Source organism: Ammospiza nelsoni, chromosome 29, assembly GCF_027579445.1.
Source record: "Ammospiza nelsoni isolate bAmmNel1 chromosome 29, bAmmNel1.pri, whole genome shotgun sequence".
Lineage (NCBI taxonomy): Eukaryota > Metazoa > Chordata > Aves > Passeriformes > Passerellidae > Ammospiza > Ammospiza nelsoni.
The window spans coordinates 133,728-152,978 of record NC_080661.1 but is presented as its reverse complement, the minus strand read 5'-3'; the positions used below and the strand labels follow the sequence as shown (position 1 = coordinate 152,978).

The following is a 19,251-nucleotide window of genomic DNA, read 5'->3' as shown; positions in this document are numbered from 1 at the left end:
CTTTGTTCTTAAATCATCCTCAGTTGTGCAGGAAAATTAAGGACAGAGCAGTGATGCTCCTCTGACCAGCTTCCCCATGGCGTTGTTCCTGTCACGAAGTCAAAGACAGGCAGGTCGCACATGTTCTCTTTCTCTAACTCCTGCTGGGATGACAACATTGAAAAAATAGAAAAAAAAAATTATCAGGGGTTTTCATGGTGTGAACTCATGATTCCCCATAATCTTGCAGAGGGGGAATGTTCATCAGGCAAAGGATATGAAAACAAGCTTCAAATTGTCCAAAATCCCAGTAAAAATATTTTTTCCTATGGAAAGCTTCACCAAAGCTGGTCACACTTCAGGGCCTTTGTGCACCCATTTCCTGATGTGCATCTCCCAGTGGGGTCTTCCACTGCTCCAGGGACCCCACACAAACCTTACAGCCCCCCACAAACACACCCCCAGGAGCTGCACCCTTCCCTCCAAACCTGGCTACCTGCAACAGCCACCTCTGTGCTGAGCTGAGCCTGTTTCTCCCCAAAAAGAAGGTGCTCAGTTTATCCTTGAAAAGATTGACAGCAGCATTCTTGTCTTCTTCAAAAGAGCCATTATTTCACAGCTGTAATCTCTACACTGAGACTTTATTCCCTTAAAGTGTCCAAGTACACAGGCAGCATCACGGAAGGCACTGAAGTGAGTCAAGTTTAACCCCAAAGAGCTCTCAGCTCCCTGTGAAAGCTCAGACAAGCAGCAGAGAAAGAATGAATGCTCCTGTAATGGCATCTAACAGCCACAGGGCAAGGGAGAAGTTGGTTTTAGAGAATGAAGAAAAAGTGCTAATTAATAAAAGGTGAGAAAAATCCATCACTCGAACAGGTAAACGAAGGTAAACCACTTGAAGAGACAGATTTAAGATGGAGAGAAAAACCCCACAATTAATAGTGTTCATGACACCCAGAGGCAAAACAAACCCAGGGAATCAGGAAAGAGGTAAGCCTGTGCTCCAAGGAACAGCAGAAATGAAGTGAGAGCTCTGGAGGGACCAAAAGAAAGAGGCACTCTGAAGAAAGGAAAAAATGCCTCCCCACAAGGTGTTTGTTTTGGTTTTTTTAAATCAAGAGTCTCTTATATGATGTGGTAGAAATACAGAAAAATAAAGGTCAGGAGAAGCATGGTTGATTGGGAACATTCCTGCATAGCAGACAAGATATATCCTTGTGCAAATTATTCCATGCAGCACTCACATATTTAATTACTTCTTTTCCTCTTCCCGGGGAAGCAGAGTTGCTTTATTTACTCCAAGCAATATTTTCTCCCTTCTCCCTGGCTAAGAACAAGCTCCCACCTTGGCAAGGGCTCGCTGGTTTACTTAATGCTCATCACAGCCATGCTGAGGAGAGTGGAGCAGGTTAATTTTTCCCTTGTTACAATGATTAACTTGCCCAGCTGCCGGGTCCAAGAGCCCCAGAGTGCCTCGGGTTATACAGGATCACAGAAGGAAAAGCTCCATTGCATTAAGCTGCTGCCACACTGGCCCTCTCTGCCTGTCAAATACACTCAGATACTCTTGCACTGCCCTCTGAAAATCCCCCATAAAATACAAGTGAAAATCCCTCATCACCTGTGGGAAAGCACAGCTGGGTTCTGCTCAGAGCGTTTCAAACTATGTGGGGTATTTGTGAGCTCCCCTTGCAAGGGCAGCATCTCAGGAAAACCAAAAGTTTCTTTCCATGGACTCACCATACTCAGGACAGTTCCCCTAGACCAGGTTGCTCCAAGCCCCATCCAACCTGGCCTTGAACACTTCCAAGGGGGACACAAGCACAGCTTCTCTGGAACCTGTTCTGCTCCACCCAGATCTAAAATCATACCCCAACTTAGCAGCCTCAGACACAGATTTCTATTAAATATCTACATTTTTCTAGGAAAGAAATATGGCAAACCTTGTTTGCATCCAACTTTGCAAAATCAACACAAGCTCTTCAGAAAGGGCTGCCGCCCACTTTTCTTATTTTTCCCCATTTGGTGGAACATTTTCATTCTGTTGTTGTTTGGAGCAATATTTTAATATATATGGCTGAGCTCCTTAAAATAGTACAGCAAGATACTTCTGTGAGGGGTGGAAAACTGAGCTCTTGCACATCTAGTGTTTCTGTTGTTGGAAGTCTTCAATCCCACCTCTCTGGTGGGATGAAATAGGTGCTACTAATCCAATATCTAAAGTATCATGCATCAAGCTGACACTATTTCAAGACTTTAAAACCCCAGCCAATTTATACAAACCTCTGCTCCTTTCCATTTTCTCTGTTCCACAGTTTATGATAGAAGACAGGAGAGAAAGATTGTTTTGGGAACAATGTTTTCAGCACTCTAAAAACAATATAAACACTGCTGTGCCACACTCTCAGCTGTTACAGCCCCAAAAAGCACAGGCTGTCTTTGCTCACAGAGTCACAATTGTGGTGGGATTTCTACCACACCAGACGACAATCAATTTTTTGTTTTCTCCTGGAAATAACTACAGCACTTCTGGGTAGCAAGGCAAACATGAGCCTCTTTCAATGGCCCTTGAAACTGGCCATGTGAAATGAGGGACACAAAGCCAAAAGCCAGCTGAACCTGTGATCTCTGAATGTCTTCACAATCTTCCCAGGAAGATGAATGGCAATCACTGTTCTGCCAGGGAAACTGCATCTGCTGGGAATGGGGTGTAGAAAATGTGCTTTCTGCTTCTCTCAGAGCCAAAATTCCTACACATTTCTTGTAAGTCCCTCTTAGAAAAGGACCATGTTCAGCTGAGCGACAGTGAAGTAAAATGGCAATCCAGGAATAAATGTTCCTGTGCACAACATCCTCCATTCACATGGATGGTTCCTCACTGGCACACAGGAGCAAGGAAGGAACAAAAATGCATCATTGTACATTATGTCAGATGTGTTGAGGGATGAACAGATCTCACAGGCATGCAGAAACCTCCCCTGAAAACCCAGTCCAGGGAGAGCCTGAGCTGTTTTGTGGTTCTAAGCATGAAGATGCTCAGGATCTTCCACAGATGCTCAGGATTGTGCCTGGATCTTGCTCTGGAAATGCCAGTGGCTCAGCTGAGAGCTGTGGGGATGATTTACACTGCACTGAGAGGGGCCACAGTCCTGCAAGGGTCTTTCATCAGGAGCAAACAGCAGCCTGGAGGGTGGGGAATGCTGATCTGAACCACTGCTCATCCTTCACCTTAATGTGGAGCTGCCCCCAAAGTTGCCATCTATCACTTTTTATTTTTCTCCTGTTGGGTATATTTTGGAGCAGCTGTTTTATGTGGCTTTTTATGGTGATCCTGTGGGAAGCAGCCATTTGCCTGCTGTGATATCCTCACAACTAACACTAACTCCTTATTCCCTTTGGTTTTATTTGGGATTTTTATTTGTTTGGTTGGTTTGCGTGGGTTTGTTTATTTGGGTTTTTGTCTGTTTTGGTTTGAGCTTTTTATTTGCTTTTTTTATAAATGACTGGTTCAAGTTGGCATAGCCAAACTCAAGAAAATATAAACCAGGCTTGACTTTCCAGAAATTACTTTTGTCTGGGTTTAGCTACATCCCTAGACTCAGGATCACCAGTATATTTGCAGGTTTTGCTCTGCATCATCAGCCTGCCCAGACTCTGCTTGGTGTTTCACAAATGGAGAAGACAGTGGACATTGTGCCAAGCTTCCTTTCAAACAGAAAAACCGTCAGCATGACAAAAAAGAAGAAAAAAAAGAAATTCACCAGTTAGAACAAGTGTCCCACCATCTTTCCCTCCACTGTTATTAATTTTGTACATTTAGAGGCAAATCTGGGTCTAAAACTTCCATCTCTCAGTTCCTGATGCTATTTGCTACCCTTCAGCCTTGACATCCCCTGATCTGACTGACTGCTGTCCAAGTGGCACTGGGGATGCTCAGCCTGAAAAGAGGAGACATTGGGAGGCCCCACTGTGGCTGTGCAGGACTGGGAGGGTCCCACAGGAAAGAAGGGGACAGAGTGTTCAACAGGGCCTGTGGTGACAGGGCAAGGGGGATGGCTTTCAACTGCCGATTGATTGGAGCTGGATCTAAGGAAGCTGCTGTTTTACACTGAGGACAGTGAGGCACTGGCCCAGGCTGGGCACAGAGGCTGTGCATGCCCCATCCTTGGGAACAGGGCTCCCCCAAGGTGTGGGGGAAGATTGCTCAGCTTGGAACAAGATGATCTTCAGGGTCCGTTTCAAGCCCAATCATTCAGGGATCCCCAGTGACCCATTCTGTTGACCCTGGAATCTTGGGATCTGTGTGATGTCACTTCCCACATTCCAACTGGAACTGCCACCCCCCAGCAAAGAGTACAACTCAACCACTGGCCCTTGTGTCAGCCTACCGTGCGGTGCGCTCCTGCTCACCCTCGTGACTGTTCTTGCCGCCCTTCTTGTCACCCGCCCGCTGCTACTCCCATCAGTGCTGAGAGCTCCCTACTGCCTGGATTTTGTCATCCATCACTTCAGGATGCTCACGTTTATTCTTTGTCTCATTTGTCAACTGAGGGAGGTATGGTGCCATTCCATGGAGGTGGACACCTCCAGCTGCCCGAGTGGGCTGCAGCTCTGTGGGGATGGTGTGGGACAGGGACCCCACTCTGAGGTTTTGCCACCTCTGCAGGCTGTCATGGACAGAGAGGAAGAGATGGAGGTGGATGTCCAGACTCCTACAGTGGAGGATGTGGAAATTGAGGAAGAAGAGAGTGAAGAGGAAGAAATGGAGGTGGATATGGATATGGAAGAAGAGATGGAGGTGGATGTGGAAGAGGAAATGGAAGTGGATGTTTATGAGGAAGAGGAGGAGATGGAAGTGGAAATGGAAGAATACATTGAGGACATGGACATTGATATAAAACATGAGGAAGAGGAGATGATTTGGGGATGAAGACCAATGCCAGCAGCAGGATAGGATGTGATCCCCACAGGCAGAGTGGGTCCCCTGCTGCCAGACTGGAGCTAGGCTGGTCCCTGTGCAGAGACATGGCACCTCGCGAACTGGAGTCTGGTGGCCACACACCGCCTGTCCTGTGCTCACTTTGGGCCACTCAAGCTCCATCCCACAGCCAGCCAGGCTCAGCTCTGGTAGCAGAGTCCTGCTTTGCCCACATGTGCCAACCTGGGGATCCATGGAAGAGCCCTCTGTGCCTGACTGCAGTGACCATGGCACCTGCTTTTCTTCCAGCACTGATGAACATTCCGGACAGAGATGCCACCCTTTTGTACATATGTTCTACAGTTTTTTGTCTTTAGGAATAGGATCTAAGACTTAAGACTTTTAGAATTTTTTTATCTTCTACAAATGCCTTTCATATATTTTAGCTAGATAGGTTCTTATGTATATACGTTCTACGGATTGTTGTTGTTACAAATGTTCTTACATTGTTAAAGTGTTCTGTATTGTTGTTGATGTTCTTCTGTAAGAAACAATTTTTTTTTTTTCACACCCCTGTTCTCTTACCATTTTCCCTCCCCAGAAACCCAAGGCACTGCATGGCAGAGCTCAAAGTGGCCAGCAAAGGGTTACCCAGAATCCTGCACCTTGGAAAGGGGAAGTCCAGGTTCAGTCACAGAGTCGTCACCACTTGATTTTGGTCCCTTGTTATTTTGCTCTCCTGGAATGTATTATAGTTAATTAAAGGCAGTTAGCTAATTGGATGGTAAGCAGGTGCTGGTTAAAAAACCAAACCACTGTTCCCCTTTGAAATGCCAGACAGGAGATTAATTGAAATTCCCTTTGAAAAGATATCCCCAAACCTCCTAATCTGTTGATGAAAACAGTCAAGGAAAAGTCAAAGAGAAAAGAACAAACAATGTTTTTCAGGAGGCTTCACAACTCAGGCAACTGCACACCCCATCAAGTATTAGGATTGAGGATTTTCATTGCCACACCAGGAAACCTTTCAAAGTCTCAAAATCTTTCACTGAACAGCAGTGCCAGAATGCCCCAAAGCTGAATAACAATCCCATGAAGGCATAATATTTCCACCAAGACCAGGATGAGATGAGTAGGAGAGGATGACTGGGGCTCTTCAAAAGCCAGACCTCAGAGCTGAGACAGGATTTAATCCCGATATTCCTCTGGTTATCCAGAAAAGGATCAAGACATGTGAGGGAGCTCAGAAAGCCAGAGTGCTCAAAAAAGCAGCATGTACAGAAGGAAGAAGAGAAAATACAGCTGGATACTTCCTAATGCTCTTCTTTGGACTGACCTGTTGCAGTGAGTCACAGAAAACTTGCTCTAAACATGGGTGGCAGAACTGAAAATGCTCACTGGTAAGTGTGGAGGAATGGCTACATGACAGAGGTCATGTAGACATTCGCTTGTTAGCCGACCAGGAGCTGGGAAAGTACCGAACACAGCTAGTTTGAGTTTTGCACCTGCAAGATAGCGTGTCCTTAGGCCTAGCTGGGTATGATAACAAGTGGACAGAGAGACGTGGGAAATAGAGACTGTAGGCCCAAAAGAATGAGGAAGAGTTGATGGTATAGTTTAACCAATAGATTGCTTGGCTTACAGAATATTCATAAGCTTATTACTTGCTGTATAAGTGTTTGATGCTCTCTTCAATAAACGGAACTTGCTTATCACTCATATTGAGTGCCCGAGTCTCCCCTCACCGACAAATGGCTCATCCCCGACAAAGGCCTCATTCTGCAACAAATGGCTGCCCGAACAGGGACCTAAAGGAAGTTTGAACTTGAGAGCCATTCTGCAACAGCTTGGAGCGTGGGAAGAGCTTCAGACGGAGCTCCGACCTGATCAGCCACCAGATGATCCACACCAGGGAATGGCCCTACAAAGTGTGGGGAATGTGGGAAGGGCTTCAGCTGCAGCTCTGCCCTCGTCACCCACCAACGCATCCACACTGGGGAGAGGCCTTATGAGTGTCCCCAGTGTCCGAAGAGGTTTCAGACCAGCTCTGATCTCCTCCTGCACCAGCAGATTCACACAGAGCAGAGGCCCTCCTGCTGTCCTGACTGTGGGAAGGGCTTCAAGCACAACTTGACCCTCATCAGGCACCGGCGCATCCACATCGGGGAGAGGTCCTACGAGTGTCCCCAGTGTGGGAAGAGCTTCTCACGGCGCTCGTTCTTTACCTGACACCAAAAGAGTCATCGGTAAGGGCAGCCCTGTGAGTGCCCCAGCTGCAGGAGGAGCTTCATGCACTGCTCCAGCTTCATCCCCCATGGGAGGACCCATGTTGGTCAGAGCTCTGGCGATCCACATTCCCTGTGATCCATATTGGGAAGACACTGGGCTGGTTATTCTTTTGTTTTGGCCCTAATTTTTGGATTCATCTTCATCCCTTTAAAACAGAGAAAATTGGGGTAAAAATCAATAAATTCATCAAGGGCATCTAAAACCTCACTTTTTACTTGTGTTTCAGGGGAATCTGAGATTCAGGGAGATAACTGGGAGAATTTGGGGGTTTTGGGGTTATTTGGTGTACTTGTTTCCCTTTCTTGGCACTGAAAGAGACAAGAGGATTCAATCTGTCATCTTAATGCCACTGAAAACTACTCAATCCCACTCCAAAATTCCTCGATTCCACAGCTCTCTGGTGTGTAATGGGGTTGGAAGGGGATTGAGCAAAGTGAGCTTCAAATCAGGAGTGTTGAGATGGGGATTAGGCAGGGCAGGATGGGTGGGATGGAGTTTGGGAGGTGGAAAATGGGGGAAATATGGCTTGGGAAGGTGGCCATGATGTCCAGGAGGGGTGGGATGTGTTGAGGTTGGGAATGGGGAGGTGGGTTGGGGTCTGGAATGAGACAGCCAAAGTTTGGGGATGATGAAGGGAGGGGGAGCCCATTACTGAGTGAATTTTTTAATAATCTACATTCCTGAAGAGATTTTGAGGTATCTCACATTTCTGAGGCAGTTTTGGGGCACTCTCCAGCTCTTAGGGGCGTTCCTGAGAGCAGCTCCATGGAGCCCCATTGCCAGGGGTGGTTGCCTTGGGCATGATCTCAGAGCCGTATCCAGAGTCTGTTGCCTTGGTGCTGGAGAGCAGAGAAATGATGAACAGCTCCAGACATCTCCAGTGTGTGTTTGGGGGCAGGGAGAGTTCTGCATAGATGGGGCGGTCACTGTCCCACCCCAGCCACTGCAGCCTCTGGCCCAGCCTCAAAGTGGCTGCCAAGCCCCTGGCACCCCAAAAACCCCACCTGAGAGAGGGACCAGAGCAGGTCAGGCTGTGACACAGGTGTGACACTGAAACGTCCCACGGCTCCAGAGCTCACAGCAGCTGAGATCCAAGACTGACTGTGGATCTCTCTCTCCCTCTCTCTCTTCTCCTGACTTCCTCTTCTCAAAATCTGCATTACTTGAAGTTGGACAGGTTAGAGTTTGCGAAGTCAGTGCTTTGTCAAGTGATTTACTGTAATTCAATGCTGTTTAAGATTTCCCAAGTACCTCATTCTCTTAAGTTTGTAACTAAAAGTTTGTTCTCCACCCCCCTGAGAAGTTTTTTGTTTTCTCCCCTTGGCCATGTGTCCTGCAGGCTGTGCCCCTGTGCGTGCTTGCTCCTCTGCCCTGGCTGGCTGCACTCGCCCATCTCGCTGTGCCCCAGCATTTCTCACCCAGCATCTCTGTGCCCTCCCTGGGCTCCCTGCACCCAGCGCTGCCGGCTCCTGGCACACAGAGCCAGGGCAGGAGCCCACCCTGCCAAGGGGCTCTGGAGCAGGGCGCGGGCTGCGATGGCTTCTGAGCTCAGCAGCTGCTCCTGGCATGGTTCCATGGGGACCAAGCACAGCAACGCTGCTGAGCATTCTCCCTGCTGAGGGTCACACACTGCCGGGGCACATTCCTTGCCTGCAGGCTTCCAAGCGCTGCACTTGTGTCTCCAGCGTTGCTTTCCAACAAAAACAGGGGAATGCAAACTGTGCAGCTCATGGTATTTTAGAGTGTCTAAAACTTGCTAAGTCATTGATCTTAGAGGTGAGATGCATTTGGAATTAGTGGCATGGAGAAGTAGTGTAAGATGGAAAAGGGGAGCACAGAAATAAATTGAGGAAAACATTTCACATTATTTCTTTCCATTTTCATTTCACTTCTAGAAAGCTGATTCAGTTTCCCAGGAATCTTCTCTGTAATCCTGTCTGCTCTTTTCAAAAACATTTCGTGGAGAATGAGGTCGAGATCCTGCCACAAGATGTGCCACCAACTGCGGCTTCTCTTGGCTTTCCACACTGTGCCTGCAGCAGAACTCTTGCAGCAAAGCAGGACAAAGGTTTGGAGAACTTGACAACTTGTCCTTTCTTTTGCTGATGGACTGGGGAGTTGTGCCATTGGTGAGGTTTTCATTGTTACTGTTCCAGGCTAAGAAAACAGGAGGTGGTACCAGGAATTGTTAGGGAATACAAGCCTGGCTGTAAACTGGGGGCAGCAGCACTGCAAAACACCTCTGGGCATCTCTGTTTCCTGCTGCTGGGAAGGAGTCATGAAGTGAGTCGAGAAGTTCTGGTTTCTGTTTCTCCTGGTGGATTTTTTAGTTTAATTCCACACTGCAGAGGCAATTTTTGTGATGGCCTCTGTCAGCTTATTCTATTTCATCAGTGCCAGCAACAGGGCTGTGTATGAGCACTGCAAATGTGGCCTGTGAGGCTTTAATTCCCCTCACCTTAGAGCTTGAGGTTGGTGAGCATTCCAGTATCTGTTGATCTTTATGCCTGAGACAAAAATGCTGACTTCACTGTCATGAAAGCACCGTGGGTAGCACCAACTGAAAGCGGCACTTGCAGTTTCATGGATAAAATTCAGGTGGCAAGCAGAAGAGGGCCAAGAGCAGCCATGATCCCCAATTCCCAAGGCAAAGGCACCAGCAGCCTCCTGCTGCCACCTCAGGGTGAGTAAAACAGTGCTGTAAACAGCTCTGGAACCCGATCCTTTCTTCCTCTGAGGGCTGGCTCGGGGCAGCACAGACGGGCCCTGAGCAGTCAGGGCTGTGTGTGGGTGCTGGTTGCTGTGCTCCAGAACTGAGCTGGAAAAAGCCCTTGGGAGCCGAGGCAGGAGCAGGCGGGAAGGGGCCGACGCTGCTGCTGCTCCTGGCCGGGAGCCCCGGCTGGGCCGGGCCGGCGCCCCCTGCGCTGCGGCTGCTGCTGCTGCCAGAGCCGGGCGGGACTCGGGGACAGGGAATGGACACGGGGGGACAGCAAAGGCCTGGCGGCTGCAGGGATGGTGGCGCTGGGGCCGGGGCCAGCACACAGCTTCAGCCCACAGTTAACCCCGAGGGAAACGCTGGGGAAAGGCTCCATTTCAGCCTTTCTTTACTTGTCGCTGTAATGAAGGGAATGAAATGAAGGGAGAACAAGCAGGGCCCGACCCCTCCTTCTCTGGGAGGCGCCCCGCGTCTAGGGCTGTGAGGGGGCGTGAGGGGCTGTGAGGGACCATGAGGGGCCATGGGGAACTGTGAGGGGTTGTGAGGGGCCATGAGGGGCTGTGAGGTGTCACTCTTGAGTCGAGAATGACACAGGAACAGGCGGGAGGCAGTTTGTAGAGAGAGTGAAAGAAGGTTTTATTCAAGAGAACCTTGTGGTTTTTATAGCGTGAGATGATTTATTCTATTTGATTGGCTGGTTAACAAAAATACATTACACTGTCCTTGAGAAGAACAGAAAGACAAAGTAGAAGAATACCACCTGCAGATTGTTTATACTTAACAAGTTATCACATCCCTACAACACCCTAAAAATTCTCACATGCTGCTGTGAGAAACACTTGCTGTTTCTCTCTCTCTCTTCCAGAGCATCCACAGTGAGGGGCTGTGAGGGGTCTTGGGGAACTGTGAGGGAGCCATGAGCTGTGGGAGGCTGTGAGGGGCCATGGGGAGCTGTGAGGGACCATGAGGAACTGTGAGGGAGTCATGAGGGGCTGTGAAGGGCCATGAGGGGCTGCAAGGAGCTGAGAGGTTCTGTAAGAGTCTGTGAGGGGCCATGGGGAACTGTGAGTGAGCCATGAGGGGCTGTGAGGGGCCATGGGAAGCTGTGAAGGAGCCATGAGGGGCTGTGAGGGGCCATGGGGAGCTGTGAGGGAGCCATGAGGGGCTGTGAGGGGCCATGAGGGGCTGTGAGGGGCCATGAGGGGCCATGGGGAGCTGTGAGGGGCTGTGGGAGGCCAGGCTCCTCATGGAACCAAGGATCCATTATGACACTGCGGAACCAAGGAGATCATTGTTGACAGTACAGAACCTCATGGAACCAAGCGGCCATTGTGGCATAGCAAGGCCTTGTGGAACCAAAGGGACCATGGTGACACTACGGAACCTCATGGTACCACAGGTCCATTGTTACACAGCAGCCACAGCAGGGCCCCAGAACCAAGGAGATCATTGTGACACTACACAACCTCATGGAATCAATGGGCCATTGGGACACTGTGGGTCCCCATGGAAACAAGGGGCCAGTGTAACACATCGAGGCCTGCTGGAGCCAAGGGGCCACTGTGATCCCAGGGAACCCAATAGAACCAAGGGGCCATTTGGAGACACTGTGACCTCATGGAAGCAAGGGGCCATTGTGGCCTTGTGCAGTCCCATGGCAAGAAGGAAACCATTTGGACACTGCAAGGCCTCATGGAAAGCAAGGGGCCATTGTGCCACTGCAGAGCCAAGGAGACCATTGTTATATCACTGGGCCTCATGGAAACAAAGATCTGTGGTGATCCTACAGGGCCTCATGGAACCAAGGGGCAATTTTGATGCTGCAGGGCCCCAAGGATCCAGGAACATGGAACAGGTCTGGGTGGCTGGGCCTCCTGGGGGCTGCTTGACTGGTCCCGCTGGCCTTGGCATGTTGAGAGTTGCTTCTTATCATCCCCTGAAACCCTGGAGTTCTGTGCATTCCTTCCTGTGGGAAAGAACTGTCCTTCTCCTCCAGGGGTTCAAGGCTGAAATTGGGATTCCTCCCTCAAATCTGATTATATCCAAGGATTATTCCCATATGAAACCTGCCAGGACAGATAGCTCTGGCTGCGCTTGGCCTCTTGAGGGCCACCCCTCATGTGCCTTCAAAACACTGGGGGCCCGTTCTTTTCTTCCCATTGAAGAAAACACTTTCAAGTCCAGCCATCCATGGCCAAAATTGAGAATCCGCCTCCAAAATTCTTTATATGGTTTTCCAATGGTACCTCCCAGACAAAAGCTGTCAGGGCTATCTAGATTCCCTTGGCTGCCCTGGTGGCCCTAGTGTTGCTGTAGGACCTGAGTGCTCTCATGGCTGGGCACAGCCCTGGGGGCGGCAGTGCCGGGGCTGCAGCAGAGACAGGCCATGGGCACTGCTGGGGCAGCACTGACGCCTCAGCCCTGGCCCTGGGGGCTCCAGGCTCCTTGCCCAGGCTCTCCCAAGAACACACCCAGGCCGATTCTCAGCACAGAAAACCCCCATGAGCAGCCCAGGCTGGCCGTGGGCAGGCTGGGGGCAAACAGCATGGCTGGGGCTCTGCAGGGACCCGGGGGCAGATGGGAAGGAGCAGCAGAGCAGGGGCTGATCCATCCCCAGTGCGCTGCACAGCCCAGGGCAGCGTCCCAGAGCATCCTGATGGAGCTGCCAACAACAGCCCCCCTCTGCAGCCCTGGCCTCTCCCCCAGCTCACACAGGTGCCCCATCCTTGCAGGCACAGACACGGCAGCACTGGCTCAGCAGCCCCTGTTTGCATTGAACAGAGCAGGGGGAGCACTCCCATGCTGTTGCTGTGGGGACATGAACCTGAGGGAGCACAAATGCCATCAGCCCCTGGGGCCAGCAAGGGCTGGGGGACACCAGGGAAACCACTCAGCTTTGTCCTGGCCTCTGCATTTAGCCAGAAAGTTTGTTCCCATCAGCTGGGAGTTTCCTGTCCCACTGCAGACGCTGTTGGTCAGAGCCAGGGCTGCCTGGCAGCCACCCCCAAACTGTCCTGAGCATTTCCTTGGCTTCACCTTTGCTTTCTTTACTCTTCCTGATACAAATGTCTTCCGATTGCCCAGCCCTGTTCCCTCCCCTGCAAACAGCCCATTCCTTCTTGCCCTTTCCTCTCTGGCCCCACTCTCCATTGCAGTTCCTGACTTGGCACCATGGGAACGTCCCTTGGGCAGCAGGATCATCCTGCAAGTGCTGCAGGAATTGTCTGCAGGCTCCTGCAGTGCCTGGTGCTGCTCCCTTGCCAGCGGCACCCCAGGCCAGGGGGGCACACCTGGGCTGCTCTGTCTGGCTCTGGGGCTCCCTGTTCCGGGCGGTGAGGAGGAGCTGCAGAGGCTCTGCAGGACTGACAGGATGGGCTTTGGGGCTGGCAGGAGAAGCTGAGGGACCTGGGCTGCTGGAGCTTCTGAAGAGGAGGCCCAGGGCTCCTCCTGCAACTGCTCCAAGGGTTCTTTCAAAGAATCCCAGAATCAGCAAGGGTGGAACAGGCCATGGAGATCATCAAGTCCAACTTGTGCCCTGACACTGCCTTGTCTCCCCTGAACCTCCTCTTCTCCAGGATAAACAACCTCAGCTCCCTCAGCGACTCCTCACAGGACTTGTGCTCCAGACCCATCACCAGCCTTGTTGCCCTTCTCTGGACACGCTCCAGCTCCTCCATGTCCTAAAATGGGGGCACCAGAACTGCAAACAGCACTCGAGGTGCTGCCCAAGCAGTGCTGAGCACTGGAGAAGAATCCCTGCCCTGCTCCTGCTGGCCACACCATTCCTGATCCAGGCCAGGAGCCACTGGCCTGCTTGGCCACCTGGGCACACTGCTGGCTCATGTCCAACCTGCTGTCCATCAGTCCCTGCAGGTCCCTTTCTGCCTGGCTGCTGTCCAGCCCCTCTGGCACCTTGTTGAGGGAGGGAAGGGAAGGGAAGGGAAGGGAAGGGAAGGGAAGGGAAGGGAAGGGAAGGGAAGGGTCCAGATCCAATCCTTCCTGAAATGTGGGGTTTGCTGGCACTGCCAGTCCCTTGATCCAAAAATTTCCCTATTCTGGAACAGCCCAAGTACAGCAATTTGCTGGCACAGAAATCCAAAACCTGGCAACTTCCTGCTACTGGGTCTGGCACCTCCCACATCTTGTGTTTGCTGCCCCAGTACCCAGATTTGGAAATTTCCTGGTGCTGGCACAGCCCAAGTCCAGTGATTTACTGGCACAGAAATCTAAAATTTTGGAAATTTCCAGGTTCTGACTCTAGCACCATCCATATCTAGTGTTTGCTGGGACCGCCAGTGCCTAGATTTGGAAATTTCCCGGTGTCTTGACAGCCTAGGTCTAGCAATTTGGTTTCAGCTAGCTTAGGCAGAGAAGTTTCTTTGGACTGTGACTTTCCTTTTTCTTGGAACTGTTTACACCTGCTCTGGACTGAAAACCCAGATAAACACCGGCAGCAGCTCACACCTGTGGCCCCCCGAGCTCTGGGACGCTGCATTCCAGCACCAGAGGGACTTAGAAGAGACCGAGTGAGCCAACTACAACCCACAAAAAGGACTTCCTGAATTTGCCATCTCTTCAGCACTGTCAGAGGTTTATTTAATATTATTCATTTTTTGTGCTTGTGAATACTTTACTCATTAAAAAAACTGGGATCTTTTTTCACTTTTCTCAAGGGAAGTCTTTTCCTGAACTAGTAGGGGGAGGGGCCGCTTGAACTTGCTTTTTAGACAGACCCCTTTAGGAGGTTTCCTCCCAAAATTTGCCCTAAACCAGCACAAACAGTCACAATGAAAATTTCACCAGTGGCATAATTTCCTGATGGAAAATCTTGTGACAGAAGCTCAACCTTGTTCTCCATGAGAGATTTTTGGGAAGAGCAGACAGGAGAAGACTCCTGGAAAACTGAAACAGCTTTCCAGATGTGAAATAAAATAAACAATCCAAGGTGTTTTCCTCTATTTATTTCTATGTTCCCCTTTTCTATGTTGCATCCCAGTAATTCCAGATGCACCTCACCTCTAGGATCACTGACTTAGTGATTTTTAGACACTCTAAAATACCATGAGCCACACACAGTTTTCCTTCCCCTGTTTTTACAGGAAAGCAACACTGGAGATGTAAGTGCAGTGCTTGGGTCAGGTAGGAATCCTACCCCAAGGGAAGGTGCCCCGACAGTGTTTGACCCTCAGCAAGGACAATGCACAGCAGCGAGCGAGGGGATCGCTGTGCCAGAGTGCAGGAGTCAGGGCTCTGCATCCGGGCTCAAGGCTGCAAAGTTCCCGTGTTTGGGCAGACGGAGGGGCTGTCCCCGGGGCGCGCGGGGCTCGAACGTGGGGCTCGTGGGGCGAGCGGGGAACGGACACGGGGACGAACGGCCCCGGTGCTTCAGTTGCAGCAGCGGCAGCAGCAGCGGCAGCGGCAGCAGCAGCGGCAGCAGCAGCGGCAGCAGCAGCGGCGAGAGCAGCAAAACAGATAATTTAAAACACGCTTTCCCCTATTTTTCTTTCTCTTTCTCTTTGTCTCTTTATTTCTCTTTCTCTCCCTTTCCCGCTGTCGGGCACCCTTCTCTCAGGGTCCCTTGCCCGGCGTCCCTCTCCTCTCCCTGCCTCCCTCTCCCCTGCAGGGCAGGGCCATGCCCCCGGCCCGCCCCCGGCCCCGGGCGGGGCTGCCCCGTGCCCGGCCCCGGCCGTCCCGCCGCGGTCTCGCCTCCGCCCGGCTCTGGCCGTGCTGGCGGTGGCGCTGCTGGGCGGGCATCAGTGCCTGGGGCGGGGACGGCATCGCCGCCCTTCGGCTCCGCCTGGCCCGAGCCCGGCCCCGGACCCGACGCAGGCTCCGGTCCCGACCCCGGTCCCGGCCCCGGCCCCTGCTCCTCCCGGGGCCCGCGGAGCACACACGAGGCGCGGCCGCTCCCGCCGCTTCCGCTGCGGCTTCCCCGGCCCGAGCTCCGCCGCTCGGAAGTGCGGCCGCCGGCCCCGAGCCGCCGGGGCCCGGGGCGGGTGGGGATGCCGGGCCCGGGGCGGGTGAGGGGCGCTCGGGGGCCGTTGCTGGACCCGGGCCGAGCGCTGACAGCCGCGTCCCGCCCGCAGGGACGGCACAGGAGGCCCTACAGGAGCGGTACCGGCTGGGATCGCTGCTGGGACGCGGCGGCTTCGGCAGCGTCTTCGCAGCCACGCGGCTCTCGGACGGCGCCCCGGTGAGCGGCGGGGCCGGCGGCGGGCGCAGGAGGAGGGGGCGGAGGAGGAGGGAGGAGGAGGAGAAGGTCGGGGCGCGGCGGGACGGGCGGGGGGCTCAGCCCGCTGCTCTCCCTCGCTCGCAGGTGGCCATCAAACGCGTGCCGAGGGATCGCATCCGGCACTGGGGCGAGCTGGTGAGTGAGCGGAGCCAGCGGCAGCAGTCGGGCCGTGCCGGGCGGCGAGGAGCCGGGGCCCGGCACGGTGGGAGCCGCCGTGAGCCCTGCGGGGAGAGCGGGCGTGGGTTGAGCGGGGCATGCAGAGCATCCTGGGCTGGCTGAGGGCTCCCAGAGCCGCGCACGGCCTCGGCCCCACTGACGGCGTCGTGCTCCTCCCGCAGCCCGACGGCACCAGCGCACCCCTGGAGATCGTGCTGCTGGCCAAGGTGTCCGGTGGCTGTGGCGGTGTCATTCAGCTCCTGGAGTGGCTTGAGCTCCCCGACAGCTTCCTGCTGGTGCTGGAGTGTCCGGAGCGGTGCCAGGAGCTCTCGGGTTTCCTGGCGGAGCGGGGGTTCCTGCCGGAGGAGGAGGCGCGGGAGCTGTTCCGCCAGGTGCTGGAGGCCGTGCAGCACTGCACCAGCTGCGGGGGCCTGCACCGGGACATTAAGCCCGAGAATGTCCTGCTCGACCTGGCCAGCAGGCAGCTGAAACTGATCGACTTTGGCTGTGGCGCCTTCCTCCAAGACACAGCCTACACCCAATTTGCAGGTGAGCCCTCGCAGGGCTCCTGGGCATCTCGTGGCCCAGCCTGGGTGCAGCACTGGGGCTTCCCTCTATTGCAGCTGGGATGGGATTGATGCTAGAGCCGAGTTGATTTGGGTGGGGTGTGAGGGCGGCCAGCTCCCAGCCCTGCTGACAGCCTTCAGCACCCACTGTGCCCTGGGCTGGGGCTGGAGCTGGGGCAGCCAGCCTGACACAAACCCCCATGGGGGCAGCAGAGAGGGGGGTCTGACCCCATTTCCCGGATGGTTTGGTGTGCAGGCAAGAAAGGGCTGGACTGCTCCGCTCTCCTTGTTCACCTTGGCTTATTAACATTTTTGGGGGCCATGCAGGTGGGGAGGAGAGTGGGTTTTCTCCACTACTGGGTAGGTTTTTCCTTTGTGTGTCATGGTTGGGCTTTCCCAAGGATTGTGCTGCCCTCTTCCAGTCCAGTGGCTTCTTTTCCAGCTGCGAGTTTGTGCACAAGTCCCAGGTGCTGGCGAGAGGGCAGCGCTCACCCCGTGTGCCTCTGGGGCAGCCCCCACATGCCCAGGGATGCTGGGGCCGGGCTCTGGGAGCAGCAGCAGCCCCCTGCTGAGCTGTGTCTGTGTTCCACAGGAACCCAGTCCTACAGCCCACCAGAGTGGATCCAGCACCAACGCTACCACGGCGAGGCAGCCACGATCTGGTCCCTGGGCCTCCTGCTGTGCCACCTGGTCATGGGGAAGCACCCGTTCCGGAGGGGCCAGGAGATCATCCGGGGGCGGATCTTGTTCCCACGATGGCTCTCTCAAGGTGGATCCTCATCTCTGGGCACGGGGGGAATACCAGTGCTGGGAGACAGCAGCGGGCTCATGGGCAAACCACTCTGGCAGCTGCTGAGCAGGCACATGTCCTGCTCTCCTGCTGTCCTCCAAACAGAGCATCCATGGGGAAGTTTAGGCCCAGCTCTGGTCACACCCAGCATGACCTGGGCATGGGAACAGGAGGGCAACTTCTCCAACTGACTGGTGGTTTCTGGTTTCTCTCCCCAGAGTGCCAAGATGTTATTAAGAGGTGTTTGTCCATGCAACCCTCGGACAGGCCATCCTTAGAAGAGCTTTTCTGGGTGAAGGGTGTTTCCCTGCCCTAGAAGACTGAAGAAATCCACGTGCACAGTTGGATCCAGGGACCTAGCAGGTACCAGCTCCACGCATCTCTTGGCAATCAGTGGCAAAGCAAACCAGGCTGGTTTTGTCCTGCCTGTAGCTCTGAGCAGGGGTCAGCAGAAGGGAACACGCAGCTCTTGGGCTGGAGCTGAGCTGGAGACCCGGTGTGACAAGCACTGGTTGCCACCATCCCCCTGGTTTTGTTTGGGATCCATCCCATCCTGGTCCATGGATGGCTGGGGCCCTGGGCAGAGCCCTGACAGCCTGGTCTGACCCCAGGGAAGGAGAAGGAGCCCCTGGAGAAGCTGTTCCAAATGGGGCTGGTGCTGGAGACACCAAGGACAACCTCAAGGATGATAATCTCTTCCTTGGCCTGGCCAGCTGAAGATGATGGACTTGGATTCTGGCACCTTCTTCAAAGCCAGGCTCCAGGTCCAATTTGCAGGTGAGTCTACAGGCAGGGGGTTGCTCCCAGATCTGGGCATGGCACAGCTGGGCACCAAAGGTTCCCCCTTTGCTGGGACAGACGCAATGAATTCTTCAGTCAGCTGCCCAGCTGCTTTTTGGCTCTGGGCAGCTGCTGAGGGCTGGATGTGCCCTGGCTGGCTGCAGGCTGGGCACGTGTCCTGCCCTCCTGCTCTGCTGCCAAAGGCAGCAGGGATGGGCAGCTCTGGGCACGGCCAGCATGTCCTGGGCACCGCAGGCCTTGGCACAAGGGCACAGGAGCCCTCAGCTGATGGGCACTTTCTGCTTTCTCCCCTTGCAGCCGGGCTCTGCGGGTGCTGAGGCTGCTCTGGGCTCTGCCAGGGCTCTGCTGGGCTCAGCCCTGGGCCCAGCTGGGCTGGCTCTGCCCTCACATTGCTCTGACAGCTCACATCAGACGAGCCCGTTGTGAGCACAGCGCCTGAGCTTTCTGCTTTGGCAGGTGAGTGAGACTCTGCTGCAGGCCCAGAGATTGCAGCTGGGGACACACATCCAATTGGCAAGGACCCAAACTCTCCACAGTCCAGCTGAACGCCTGGATCTGTACAGGGTGTTTTGTCTGTCCCATTCGTCCTTCTTGATTGGCTGGAATTGTGCAATTGCACTTTCTTCCTCCTCTAGAAGTGCCACAAGTGGGCCAAAGCTGGCGAGTGGGCCGTGCTCCTGAGGCAGTGCAATCTGGAGCTGGTGGATGGAGAATTGCCCTTCTGCACTTCCACACCAGAGCAAAAAGCTGTCAGTGGGACTTTGTGACTCTAAGAAATCCCTGAAAGTTTCAATGGGAATGTGC

General features: G+C 53.4%; 1 protein-coding gene across 1 annotated transcript; it reads left to right on the top strand.

Moving 5' to 3' along the window:
• The first annotated feature begins 11,268 nt into the window (after positions 1-11,268).
• LOC132085185 (serine/threonine-protein kinase pim-1-like) lies at positions 11,269-17,962 on the top strand. The gene is made up of 6 exons (XM_059490555.1): positions 11,269-11,292; positions 15,526-16,095; positions 16,219-16,269; positions 16,473-16,839; positions 17,449-17,625; positions 17,865-17,962. Exons 1-6 carry the CDS (start codon positions 11,269-11,271, stop codon positions 17,960-17,962), a joined length of 1,287 nt encoding a protein of 428 aa, XP_059346538.1.
• Positions 17,963-19,251: the final 1,289 nt, after the last annotated feature.

Excerpts from the sequence above, each read along its gene's own strand:
- LOC132085185 (XM_059490555.1), top strand. The coding sequence starts at position 11,269 with ATGGTGACACTACGGAACCTCATG. Across the intron at positions 16,096-16,218 it reads GGCTCTCGGACGGCGCCCCG|GTGGCCATCAAACGCGTGCC; the intron begins GTGAGCGGCGGG and ends CCTCGCTCGCAG. Across the intron at positions 16,270-16,472 it reads TCCGGCACTGGGGCGAGCTG|CCCGACGGCACCAGCGCACC; the intron begins GTGAGTGAGCGG and ends CTCCTCCCGCAG.